At 37.5% G+C, this 13,957-nt stretch overlaps 1 protein-coding gene across 2 annotated transcripts in view; it reads left to right on the forward strand.

Annotated features, from left to right (window-relative positions):
- Tespa1 (thymocyte expressed, positive selection associated 1) overlaps nt 1–13,957 on the forward strand; it is a 93,867-nt gene that overhangs the window by 68,176 nt on the left and 11,734 nt on the right. For both annotated transcript variants that reach the window (XM_021175048.2, XM_029482182.1), the window contains 2 exons: nt 7,429–7,635; nt 8,560–8,602. In XM_021175048.2, the coding sequence (XP_021030707.1) occupies nt 7,473–7,635; nt 8,560–8,602 (206 nt within the window). In that variant the 5' untranslated portion in view covers nt 7,429–7,472. The remainder of the gene's footprint in view (nt 1–7,428; nt 7,636–8,559; nt 8,603–13,957) is intronic.

A 13,957-nucleotide genomic window follows, 5' to 3' on the forward strand; every position in this document is an offset into this window, starting at 1 on the left:
TGTTGGCCTTGTGCTGGGTTTGTTTATGAAGATGTATTTTGTTTAACCAAATATTAAAAATGAAAAGCTGAACACAAAAAAAAAAGAAAGAAAAAAGAAAATGTGGTCTTTTTTCCACTGGGTGGTTTTAGTTTCTTTGTCAAAGATCAAGTGATCATAGGTGTTCATTTCTGGGTCTTCAATTCTATTCCATTGATCTACTTGCCTGTCTCTGTACCAATACCATGCAGTTTTTATCACTATTGCTCTGTAATTCACCTTGAAGTCAGGGATGGTGATTCCCCTAGAAGTCCTTTTATTGTTGAAAATAGTTTTCGCTATCCTGGGACTTTTGCTATTCCAAAGGAATTTGCAAATTGCTCTTTTTAACTCTATGAAGACTTGAGTTGGAATTTTGATGGGAATTGCATTGAATTTGCAGATTGCTTTCACCAAGGTGGCCATTTTACTATATTAATCCTGCCAATCCATGAGCATGGGAGATCTTTCCATCTTCTGAAATCTCTGATTTCTGTCTTCAGAGACTTGAAGTTTTTGTCATACAGATCTTCCATTTGCTTGGATAGAGTAACACCAAGGTGTTTTATATTACTTGTGACTATTGCAAAGGGTTTCATTTCCCTAATTTCTTTCTCAGCTTGTTTATCCTTTGAGTGGAGGAAGGCTACTTTTTTATTTTATATCCAGCCACTGTGCTGAAGTTGTTTATCAGGTTTAGGAGTGCTCTGGTGGAATTTTTGGGGTCGCTTAAGTATACTACCATATCTGTAAATAGTTATATTTTGACTTATTCCTTTGGAATTTGTATCCCTTTGACCTTCTTTTGTTGTCTAATTGCTCTGGACTTCGAATCCTATATTGAAGGATTCTATATTGAAGTCTATAGGTGTCTAGTCTCTGATTATAATGGGACTGCTTCAAGTTTCTCTCCACTTAGTTTGATGATGGCTACTGCTTTGCTGTATATTGCTTTTACTATGTTTAGTTATGGGTCTTGAATTCCTGATCTTTCCAAAACGTTTATCATGAAAGGGTGTTGGATTTTGTCAAATGCTTTCTCAGCATCTAATAAAATGATCATTTTTTCCCTTTGAGTTTGTTTTATATAGTGAATTATGTTGATGGATTTCTGTATATTGAACCATCGCTGCATCCCTGGGATGAATCCTACTTGATCATGATAGATGGTCATTTTGATGTGTTCTTGGATTCTGTTTGTGAGAATTTTGTTGAGTATTTTTGCATCGATATTCACAAGTGAAATTGGTCTGAAGTTCTATTTCTTTGTTGGGTCTTTGTGTGGTTTACATATGAGCGTAATTGTGGCTTCATAGAACGAATTGGGTAGTGTTCCTTCTGTTTCTATTTTGTGGAATAGTTTGAGGAGAACTGGAATTAGGTCTTCTTTCAAGGTCTGATAGAATTCTGCACTAAACCCATCTGGTCCTGNGCTTTTTTTGGTTGGGAGACTATTAATGACTGCTTCTATTTCTTTAGGGGATATGGGGCTGGTTAGATCATTAATCTGATTCTGATTTAACTTTGGTACCTGGTATCTGTCTAGGAAATTGTCCATTTCATCCAGGTTTTCCAATTTTGTTGAGTATAGCTTTTTGTAGTAGGATTTGATGATGTTTTGGATTTCCTCAAATTCTGTTGTTATGTCTCCCTTTTCATTTCTGATTTTGTTAATTAGGATACTATCCCTGTGCCCTCTAGTGAGTCTGGCTAAGGGTTTATCTATCTTGTTGATTTTCTCAAAGAACCAGCTCCTGGTTTGGTTGATTCTTTGAATAGTTCTTTTTGTTTCCACTTGGTTGATTTTAGCCCTGAGTTTGATAATTTCCTGTCATCTTGAATGTATTTACTTCTTTTTATTCTAGAGCTTTCAGGTGTGCTTTCAAGCTGCTAGTGTAAGCTCTCTCCAGTTTCCTTTTGGAGACATTCAGCACTATGAGTTTTCCTCTTAGCACTGCTTTCATTGTGTCCCATGAGTTTGGGTATGTTGTACCTTCATTTCAATTGAATTCTAAAAAGTCTTTAATTTCTTTATTTTTTTCCTTGACCAAGTTATCATTGAGTAGAGTGTTATTCAGCTTCTATGTGTATGTGGGCTTTCTGTTGTTTTTGTTGCCATTGAAGACCAGCCTTAGTCTGTGATGATCTAATAGGATGCATGAGATTATTTCAATCTTTTTGTATCTGTTGAGGCTTGTTTTGTGACCAATTATATGGTCAATTTTGGAGAAGGTACCATGAGATGCTCTTGCGCGCACCCGACTGGCCAGCAAGAACGACGCTGCAACAGGATCCTTCTGCACACGTGTATTGGGAGAGCTTGATTGCAGAGGCGAAGAGATCCCAAGCCCAGAACTGGTGCCGCTTATATAGGCCTAGGAGAGGCATGTCTCACACCCGGATTGGTTGTGCTTGGGTTATGCTTACCACCTCATTTGCATGCCTACATCTGATTGGTTAACTTCTCTCTCATCTGATTGGTTAACTTCTCTCTCATCTGATTGGTTAACTTGTCTCTCATCTGACTGGTTAACTTGTCTCTCATCTGATTGGTTAATTTTGGTTAATTCTCAAAACCTCATCATGGCAAAAAGAACTTTACTGCCTATGTATCCGTGGTGGCCAACAGTAGCCAGCACCACCCTGCAATGGCACATGTGGCTTCCCACAAGGTCCTAAGAAGAAGATATATTATTTTGCTTTAGGATGAAATGTTCTATAAATAACTGTTAAATCCATTTGGTTTGTAACTTCTGTTAGTTTTACTGTGTCTCTGTTTAGTTTCTGTTTCCATGATCTGTCCATTGATGAGAGTGAGGTGTTGAAGTCTCCCACTATTATTGTGTGAGGTGCAATGTGTGTTTTGAGCTTTAGTAAAGTTTCTATTATGAATGTTGTTGCCCTTGCATTTGGAACATAAATGGTCAGAATTGAGAGTTCATCTTGGTAGATTTTTTTCTTTGATGAGTATGAAATGTCTTTCCTTGTCTTTTTTGATAACTTTTGGTTGACAGTTGGTTTTATTTGATATTAGAATGGCTACTCCAGCTTATTTCTTGGGATCATTTGCTTAAAAAATTGTTTTCCAGCCTTTTACTCTGAGGTAGTATCTGTCTTTGTCACTACAAAATACAGGTGTGTTTCCTGTATGCAGCAAAATGCTGTGTCCTGTTTATGTATCCAGTCTGTTATTCTGTGTATTTTTGGGAGGGAATTGAGTCCATTGATGTTAAGAGATATTAAGGAAAAGTAATTGTTGCTTCCTGTTATTTTTGTTGTTAGAGATGGGATTGTTTGTGTGACTATCTTCTTTTAGGTTTCTTGAAAGAAGATTACTATCTTGCTTTTTCTAGGGTGTAGTTTCTCTCCTTGTATTGGAGTTTTCCATCTATTGTCCTTTGTACAGATGGATTTATAGAAAGGTGTTGCATATATTTGGTTTTGTCATGTAATATCTTGACATCTACGGTATTGAAATTTTTTCTGGGTATAGAAGCCTGGGCTGGCATTTTTGTTCTCTTAGGATCTGTATGACATCTGCCCAGGATCTTCTGGCTTTTAGAGCCTCTGGTGAGAAGTCTGGTGTAATTCTGATAGGTCTCCTTTATATGTTACTTGACATTTTTCCCTTACTACTTTTAATGTTCTTTCTTAGTTTATTTCATTTGATGTTTTGATTATTATGCGACAAGAGGAATTTCTTTTTTGGTCCAGTCTATTTGGAATTCTGTAGGCTTCTTGTATGTTCATGGGCATCTCTTTCTGTAGGTTAGGGGAGTTTTCTTCTATAATTTTGTTGAAGATATTTACTGGCCCTTTAAGTTAGGAATCTTCACTCTCTTCTATACCTATTATCCTTAAGTTTGATCTTCTCATTGTGTCCTGCATTTCCTGGATGTTTTGGGTTAGGAGTTTTTCATTTTGCATCTCTTTGTGTTTTCTATGGTATCTTCTGCACCTGAGATCCTCTCTTCTACCTCTTGTATTCTGCTGGTGATGCTTGCATCTATGACTCCTGATCTTTTTCCTAGGTTTTCCATCTCTAGGGTAGTCTCCCTTTGTGATTTCTTTATTGTTTCTATTTCCATTTTTAGATCCTGGATGGTTTTGTTCAGTTTACCTGTTTAGTTATGTTTTCCTAGAAGTCTTTAAGGGATTTTGTGTTTCCTCTTTAAGGGCTTCTACCTGTTTACCTGTATTCTCCTGTATTTCTTTAAGGGATTTATTCATGTCCTTCTTAAAGTCCTCTATCATCATCATGAGATGTGATTTTTAAATCTGAATCTTGCTTTTCCTGTGTGTTGGAGTTTCCAGGACTGGCTCTGGTGGGAGAACTGGGTTCTGACAATGCCAAGTAGCCTTGGTTTCTGTTGCTTAGGTTTTTGCACTTGCCTCTTGCCATGTGGTTATCTCTGGTGTTAGTTGGTCTTACTGTCTCTGACTGGAGCTTGTCTCTCCTGTTGTCCTGTGAGCCTGCGATCTTAGGTGTGTCAGCACTCCTGGGGAGACCAGCTCTCTCCTGGGCAGAATTTGGGTGTGGAGGGCTGTGTGACAGCCTTAGCTCTGGGGCACAGATGGAGACCAGAAGCATCCTGTCCTCTTAAGTGTTTCTATCACCAAAAATGTCCTTGTGCATTAAGGATTCCCTGTGATTTGTGTGAAGAAATTAAAGAAATGAGCAAGTCAGTTTTGGCATCTTCTTTTCTGGGCTGAAAATAGTCTATTAAATATTTTAGAAGGCATGACTAGGAAAACACACTCTAATTTCAGGCTTTCCAGAGAATTTTCCTGAATTCTTTCTGGAGGCACCCTCATCCACCCAATGATAGCAAGTCTCCTCATCCTGGATCACCCAGTGATAGCAAATCAGCAGCCTCCTCTGCTGACCCTCTTTCTAGCTTCCCTTGGTCCTGAGCTCAGTTGAGTGATTGACTGTTTCCTAAAAGGCAAAAAGGAGTGCAAAAACATCTTACAATGCTAAAGCTGCCTTTTCTAGAAGGCAAATCCTGGACTGGGCCCAAAGGGAAGGAACCTAGACTAGTCAAAAACAATTACAGATTGTCTTTTCTCAGTATACAGCAATACAAAACAACTGAAACAATTTTATTGCACTAGAAGAACAGTTTGTGTCCAGAACATTTATTAAAAAGAAAAAAAAAAGCTGCTTTAGTACCTTTGAGTCTTAAGTGAAATCTCTTGAAATTCTTATATTTTTCTCTTCTATTTTCTCTGACTTTAATAGTTTGAAATATAATTTTGAAGATGAATCTGTGCATGGCCATTCCAGAGGATGGAAGCACAAGATCTGAAAGTCTTTTTGAAAATCTACTAACTCGCTGTGGAGGGATGCAGGTGTGACTGAGTTCACATTAGCTCCTGCTTTTCAAGCTCTATCTGGAGAGCTGAATGATTCTTCCCTCTATTCTCCTCAGATTCTGTGTCTAGAGGCATTATATATTTTGGGAAAGAGTGTAAAGGTGTCAAATTAACTAGCAATTTGTGGAGTGACAGTTACATTAACAGGCTGAGTAAGCAACTCATAGTCAATATGAAAACTGACAAATTAGAAAGTGACTGTGGGAAGGTGTGATCTGCTGGTTAATTGAGGCAGTAAGTTACATGTCTTGTTTCTATTATAGCTTTTATTTCCTTTCCTTTTCCTGGGGAAAATCTCATGTGTTTCCTAGAAAACCAAACAAATCCAGAAAAAAAAGAAAGAAAAGAAAAGACAAGACAAGCTAGACACTAAAGGTGTGATCACATCCTTTTGTGGAAATTTGGCCTTCTTAAACTTTGCCAATTCTAAACTTTTAAAAAGCTATCTCCATGCAGATGAAATAAAGTGGAAATTTAAAGATTTTTGTTTTCCTTTTCTTTTATTAATGGGGAGGGGGGAGCAGAGGACAATGGTAATGTCTTCCTGAATCTCTCTTCACCCTATTTTTTGAGATAGGGTTTCTCACTGAACCTTAAACTAATTGAGCTGACTAGGTTGTCTAGCCAATGAACAAACTTCAGAAATTGATTCTCCCAGCTCTGCCTCCACAGCTAAAATTACTTGGCTTATATGTAGGTGCTGGATATCTGAACTCAGGTCCTTATACTTGTGTGCCAAGCACGTAACTGACTGAGGTATCTCCCCAGTTCCTCAAATATTTTAGTTTCAATGCTAGATTCTGAGATGCAAAATTACAAAGAGTAAAGAAAACAATTCTTTTAAACATAGTCTCTATTGAATTGTGGCTTTAGATTGGTCTGCCTGAGCCTTCTGAGTGCTAGAGCTACAGGTATGGACCAACATACCTGCCTTAAGAAAAGTGTTTTTTAATAGAACATTTCAGCTACCACAAGAAGTAGAGATACTTTAAGTCAAAAAATTTCCTCAGTGGCCTGTGACTCCTGTGATGTTTAAAGCTTTTAGACTTACTGACTTGAAATACTTGACCTGGTACTTAGATTTTTTTCAGGCATTCCTATTTTTGGTGGTGGTGTGCCAGGAAACATTTGTGAACCCCAAAAGACCACCAAGGAGTTGATTCCAATGCAATCGCATTAGGGTCTCTTTATTCAAGTTCGAGCTTGGTCCACATGCAAGAGATTGGGAGGGGGCAGCCCTAAGGTTAGTTTGAGGCAAGCATTTATAAAGACAAGAAGGGTTATCTAACCAAATAGTACACATGGAGTGACCCATGGCTCCAGCTGCATAAGTAGCAGAGGATGGCCTTATCAGGCATCAATGGGAAGAAAGGCCCTTGGCCCTGTGAAGGCTCAATGCCCCAGTGTAGGGGAATTCCAGGGCCAGGAAGTGTAAGTGGGTGGCTTGATGAACATGAGGAGGGGAGAGGGTTTCCTGAGGGGAAACGGGGAAAGGAGATGACATTTGAAATGTAAATAAATAAAATATCCAATTTTAAAAATCTAAAAACGTGGGGGGGGGATATCTCTCCTGGCACACCTCTGATTGGGAGTGAGAGGGGGAGCATTATGGCCTTTAACATAATTGACTGGTGCTGGAAGCCAAACCATAAACTTAACTACTGAGTTTTTCCTGATTGATGGTTATAGGAAGTGAAGTGGCAGGGACAGGCTTGTAACCTGGGGATGCAGATTTGTTAGGGAATAACCTGGAAACTGGTGCTAGACAGAAGTCTTGTTGGAGGGTAAACTGACTGGTCTGTTAGTTAATTTGAACTCAACCTTAGGTCAAGTTCTCTAAGATGAAGTCTGAACTCAAAAGAGCTGGTCTCTCAGTGGTGGATGGGTTGAAGCAGCAAATGGCTAAGCATCATTTCTTTCCTGACTAGGCAGTGAAAAAGCTCTTTGCACAGACAGACGGTTAGACAGTCACCTTTAGAGGAGTTGATATGAAGAGATGGTAAAAGATATTTTCCCCCATGTTTCAACTTTCAGGAGGGTATCAGTTTGATAGGAAGGCCTGAAAGTGGGCTCGAACAATGGAGGCATCGGTACTGAGCCCCACATCCTGGGAGAAACGAAGGGCCTGGTTACGACAGAGTCGTAACTGGCAAACCCAGGTCCTGGAAGAGGAAGCAGCAGCAGCTCTGCAGGATGCACTGGATCCCGAGCCTTCCAGCCTAGATGATGTTTTCCAGGAAGGTAAGAAAATGCTGAATGTTACATAGATGTCCACTGTATCTTGCACAAATTTGCACAGGATGGCTATAGCCTCTACTTAGAGTAGAACCTTACAAAGTCTCATTATGACTCTTTACAATGATTGTAAGGGAGAGATATAGTATCATATGATACATGAATTATATGAGGCAGCTATAGGCATATATGGTTGGGAAACAAAAAGGGACACCTTTATATCCTTCTGTATGAGTCAAGGAACAGAACAGGGTTTGTCTGTGAATTAAGTGTGTGTAACAAGACTACAAATAGTTTATACCCAGATTTAGGTTGCAACTTTGACACAAGTGACCTTTGAGAAATTTCTCTGAAGATTTTTCAGACTCAATGAAGTAGTTGTCCTTTTTCCAAAAGCCCATGTCATCTGATGTTCAAAGAGAAATACCAGAGATGTAGTCTGAAACAAAGACAGTAAAACCATCCTTGTTTATTTGTTAGAAAAATAAAGCACAGGGCCATCCCTTTTGTGATTTTTCTTCCTTTTCTTTTCTTTTCTCTTCTTTTCTTTCCTTTCCTTTTCTTTCCTTTTCTTTTCTTCTTTTATCCTTTTTTTCTTCTCACTGTTTATTTTTGGGAAAGAAACCATCCCTTTTCCCAAATTTTGAGAAAAGGAAGTAGAAAGCATGGTAGTCTGTACACTGGGAACTTTCTGAAGTCTACAAAAAAAAGGAGACATGTCCAACATCTTTATATATGAGTACATTCCTTTTATATGCATGCAGGCGCGCACACATATACACACACACACACACACACACACACACAACCACCATGGGTAAAAGGGTCATGCTGTGGCTTGTGTAAGGACAACTTGCAGTATGCCTGAGTTAAATAGGGAGGTGTAGTTTTTTTTGGTTCCCACAGTCATCCAATGTCTGCTTTTTCTAGGGAATCCAATCAATAAGATCGAGGACTGGCTGCAGGGCTGTGGGTAAGTGCTCAAAAGCAAAGATGTGGCTGGCCGATGGCTGTGATGATGGACATGGTCCCTATGAACTCAGAAGCAAGGAAGGTTTGCTGTACAGACATGATGAAGAGATTTGGTACTTGGGTCAGTTGGTAGTCCAAGCTGTTGGACAAATGAAACTTGAGGCTGAGATGATGTTCAGTAGGAAAGTTGAGAATCCAGGAAAGATTTGGGCTAGAGCTAAGAGAAAATGGAACTCTGCATCTACTTAGAATCACAGGCATGAGTGGTAGGTCCCTCCCATTGGCTTTCCCCATACTACAGTTTTATATGATATGTCAAAAAAAAAAAAAAAAAAAGAATAGATGGAGGTAGATCATTCCTCCTCAGGAACAGAGCACAACAGGGACTCAGGGGCTACAAAACCATGAGGAGTTCAGAGGCTTTAAAGTATATTGCTTGTTTTCTCTAAAGTGCTTTAAAATATAAGGCTCTCCTGAAATTCCACCAGCCTGTACCATTTTAGACTCAGTCTCCTTGGACACAGGGTAGCTTCTGTGACCTAGTTATGTCTGAGTCTTCTTGTAAGAGTGACTTCTAAGATGTACAACTTCTGCCTACTCCTTATTTTCCATCCAGGAACGTCTCCAGGCTTATATAACCTTTAATCTAAACTCATCAATTAACTGACATAAATAAACCCACACTTGCTTATTTGGCAGGAAATAAATAGTACTGAATAATCCAGGGCTGTTTATTTTAGTCTGCCTTGAATGGCAGTGCCAAGAAGTACTTATTTTGTGTTTTTTCCAGTTGTTTAAAAAAGGTGTGGCATTTCTTACCCTAATCTTAGACACAGTTCATTGAATGTAAAAGACAGCCTTCCAGTGGTGGAAGGTGACGATGGTTTGCAGGGTTTGATGAGAAACCATGATGAAAAGTCCTGGTGCTACACTAGACCCATTTCTTCAGAATGAGTTTCACACCCCCTCCCTTGGGCCCTCCTTATTACCAAGTTTCCTTGAGTTTGATGATTGTAGCATGGTTATCCTGCACTTTATGGCTAACGTTCACTTATAAGTGAGTACACATGTCTTTCTAGGTCTACATTACCTCACTCATGATAATGTTATTAAGTTCTATCCTTTAGCCTGCAAATTTCATGATGTCTTGCTCCACATCCTTGCCAGTGTGTGCTGTCCCTTGAGTTTTTGTTCTTCACCATTCTGAAAGGTGTAAGATGGAAACTGAGTCATTTTGAGTTGCAGTTCCATGATGACTAAGGACGCTGAGCATTTCTTTAAGTGCTTTTGGACCATTAGAAATTCTTCTGTTGAGAATTCTCTGTTTATCTCTGTACCCCATTTTTTATTTGGGTTATTTAGTTTGTTGGTGTCTAATTCCTTGAGTTCTTTATATATTTTGCGTATCAGTCCTCTATTGGATGTAGGGTTGGTGAAGATCTTTTCTTATTCTGTAGGCTGCTGTTCTGTCCTATTTGTGTGTGTTGTTGTTGTTCTTGAGTGTGTGTTCTTGTGTGTGTGTGTGTGTGTGTGTGTATTCTATCCTATTGATGGTGCCCTTAATCATGCAAAAGATTTTCAGTTTTATGATGTACTATTTATTAATTGTTGGTCTTAGTGCCTTGCTATAGGTGTTCTGTTCAAGAATTTGTCTCCTGTGCCAATGTGTTTAAGTCAGTTTTCCACTTTCTCTTCTGTTAGAGGTACTGTGTCTGGTTTTATGTTGAGGCATTTGATCTACTTTGACTTGAGTTTTATGCAGGGTGATAGATATGAGTCTACTTGTATTCTTCTACATGGAGACCAGCACCATTTGTTAAAGATGCTTTCTTTTTCCCATTGCTCTTTGTCAATTATCAAGGTACACAGGTTTATTTCTGAGTCTTCAGTTCCATTCCATGGATCAACCTGCCTGTTTTTATTCCAATACCATGTGACTTTTATTACTATTGCTCTGTAGTATAGCTTAAAATCAGGGATAGTGATATCTCCTGAAGTTCTTTTATTGTACAAGATTGTTTTAGCTATCCTGGGTTTTTGTTTTTCCATATAAAGTTTAGAATTACTCTTTCAAGGTCTGTAAAGAATTGTGTTGGAATTTTGATGGGAATTGCATTGAAACTGTGGATTGCTTTTGGCAGGATGGTCATTTTTTACTATGTTAATCTTACTACTGATCCATGATCATGGGAAATCTTTCCATCTTCTGATATCTTCTTCAATTTCTTTCTTCAGCAAGTTAATGTTCTTGATGTAGGAGATATCGGGAAGGCTTGCCTAACCTGGATGTTCCTGGTGCAGCAGGCCTACAGTGAGCAAACTTGTGCTGGGCAATGGAATTCAGTGGGTCATGCATGTCTTAGAAAAGCTGGGCATACCCCAGGCGACATGGCCAGCAGGGAATTGGGAGCAGCAGGAAGGGTCTGACCTGGATGCTCCTAGTGTAGCAGGTCTGGTGAAGGCAGGCTACAATGGAGATGAGGAGGGTAGCACACAGTTCCATTTTTCTATGTTTTAAAAGAATTTCAGTATTTAACTTTTTAAATATGCTATAAAGAAGCCTGCAAATTTTCTTACTTTTGCTCTTGAAGGGCAATTATTATGCATTGAAAGCATTTCCAATTTTCTTTTTTTATTATCCTTTATATCTTTGCACTATATTCATGCTCTGTATGTGGATGTTTCAGTTAACAACAAGCTACGTACGGTCCTCTAAGGTTAATTATCAGGTAACATGTAGGTAGAGCTCACATACTGACTATAAAGTCCAGTGTTCAAAGGCTCAATCCAAGCTGATTCTCAAAAACAGCCAATAAAATACCTTCCAGATTACAACCTGATAACTATAGGGTGAGTATATTATATTTAGGTAGTAATAATGAAATTTGTTTTTGCAGAAATTAGAATTTTAACCAGTCATTTTAATGTAAATCTTATTGAAATGTAGCATATAAATCAACAGCATTTTAACTTTACTTTAAAGCATATTAAGTATAATATTTTTACTGAAAAAATAAATTAGTATGAGTTAATACTGTTGAATGAATTTTCACAGAACATTACCAGCATTTTAAAAGCCTTTTTAAAATTTTGGTCATTTTCCATTCATTCTTCTGCCTTGCAAGATAATCAATATCTTGACATAACATCATACACAAGTTATGGTATTTTCTGAACTGTTCTCTTTGGCTTTATATTATTTATAATGTTCATCTATGCATTTTTGTAAATCCATCAACCTTTTTTTTATTGTGCAGTATTAATTTACACACTTATAACATTTTTTTCACTTTCAAATAATTAGAGATTCTTTGGCTTTTTCTCTGGCTTATTTTGACTAGTTTTCTTTTGCTGAATATATACAGACATTTCTATTGAGTGTAAAAGTGAAATAATATTGTTTTAATTGTAATTCTGATGATAGTAAATACACTGAAGAAATTGCTGCTCTAATCCAAAATCTTCCAAAATATGAAACTTTTAAATGCTAGAGTGACATCATATGTAGAAAATTCTACTCTAGCCTCATGTGTGTAGTGGTAGATATTTAATCTGTTTTATGTTCCTGGCAAGTGTGCATGCCTCCTCTACACCCACCCAAGTGTTTTGGATTCACAAATGAAAGACACATACCTGTATTCTTATTTTTAATATGTCCTAGGCAGCTGCTGAGCCACTTTTTAACTCCACATGACTAACACACACTCCCCTCTGGTATTCCTGAGTTATTATTTACTAAATCTATATTTCACCTTTGCTGCCCTGGACCCTGCTGGGCAGCCCACTTTCCCCTTGTACCTACACTTCAGCTGTCTTTCCCTCCTGTTCCTTCTGTGTGCTCCATCACCCACGTCCTCATCATGACAGAATCCCCTCTTCCTCCTTCCTCAGTCCCTTCCTGGGAATCCTAAAAGTCCCACCTCTGTCTCCCTGTCCTCCCTATTGACTGCCAGTAACTTTATTAACCAGTCAAAAACCATCTGGGGACAGGCTTCCTTTAGTCCTGTAAACAGGTTTTTGGGTAACGTAGTTAACATGAGAACACAAGCTGCTACTTATGTAATAGGTAACAGTTGAAAGGCAGGCACTTTGTATAAAATATTATATAAAGTGACTGTGACTTTTTAGACTTGATTCTCTTTCCCGAGATATATTATTATGCATATGTAAATATTTCAGTATGAAATAATATCTCCAATCTATTTTACCTCAACATCTTGAGCAAAGGATATTCAGCTTGTATGTTGCATTTATAACACAAGTATTAAATGTGATTATTATAATATTCTAATAGTAGATAACTACATTGGTAATCACTGGTTAATAGATTTTAAAAATAATTTATATTATCATGTTAATAAATATATGTAGTGTAATATGCAAAGTATTTCGGTACAATTATTTATTTAAAAGATTAGTACATATTAGTATGTTTAATTGGATTATAAATTATACATTCTTAATTAGATTGATATAATTTCATACCTTATGTATCTTTACACACAGTTTTATTATAACAAAATAACAATTCAAATTCAAGAAACCTAGTTGACATTTTTTCACTATTAATAGGAAGGTATTAGCTGAAGAATGCTAATATATGTGTTTAATTTTGTAAAATTGAAGCACAACTTTACAGATTCCCAGTTATGAGTCCATTTCCATTGTTGAATATCTAAGATACTTGAAGAGCCTTCAGGTTAAGTATACTGCCAGACACAGACAAAAGGGAAGTTTGACTTAGTACTAGCCCCATCAGATGCACTTCAGCCTTTTTCTTTGCTAACTCACTTTACCAACACTTCTTCACTTCAGACTCCACCTGAGGCTACATTCAAAGCATCAGGTATCACTTTGGGCTCCAAAACTCTCCATTCTAAAGAATCTTGAGAAATCAAGTACTTAAAACTCAAAACACATCAGTGCTTCAAATGGATGTAAATGATGATAAAAATCAAGGAATCCAGATTCCCTTTTGCGGTTCTCATTTTAAAAAGAATTTAGAAATAGACTCAAAAGAAAGCTTAAGTCCCATTTTATTAGAGTTTGAGGTAAAACCAACAGGACAGGCAAGCTAAAAATGACAGCTTTTTGGTAGATAAAGATAAAAAAGAGGAAGAGAAAAGGTAATTCCTTTTAAGAATTATTTCTTTTATTTTTGAGACTATAAGATGATTACATTATTTCTGCTTCCCTTTTTCCCTTAAACCATCTCATATAATCTTCCTTCCTCTCACTCAAATTCATAGCCTCTTTTTATATTAATTGTTACATACATATATACATACATAATATATATTAAATATAATATCATCAATCTGTAATGTTACTTGTATGTATGTTTTCAGGGCAGATC

This window comes from Mus caroli, chromosome 10 (assembly GCF_900094665.2).
Source record: "Mus caroli chromosome 10, CAROLI_EIJ_v1.1, whole genome shotgun sequence".
Taxonomy (NCBI): domain Eukaryota; kingdom Metazoa; phylum Chordata; class Mammalia; order Rodentia; family Muridae; genus Mus; species Mus caroli.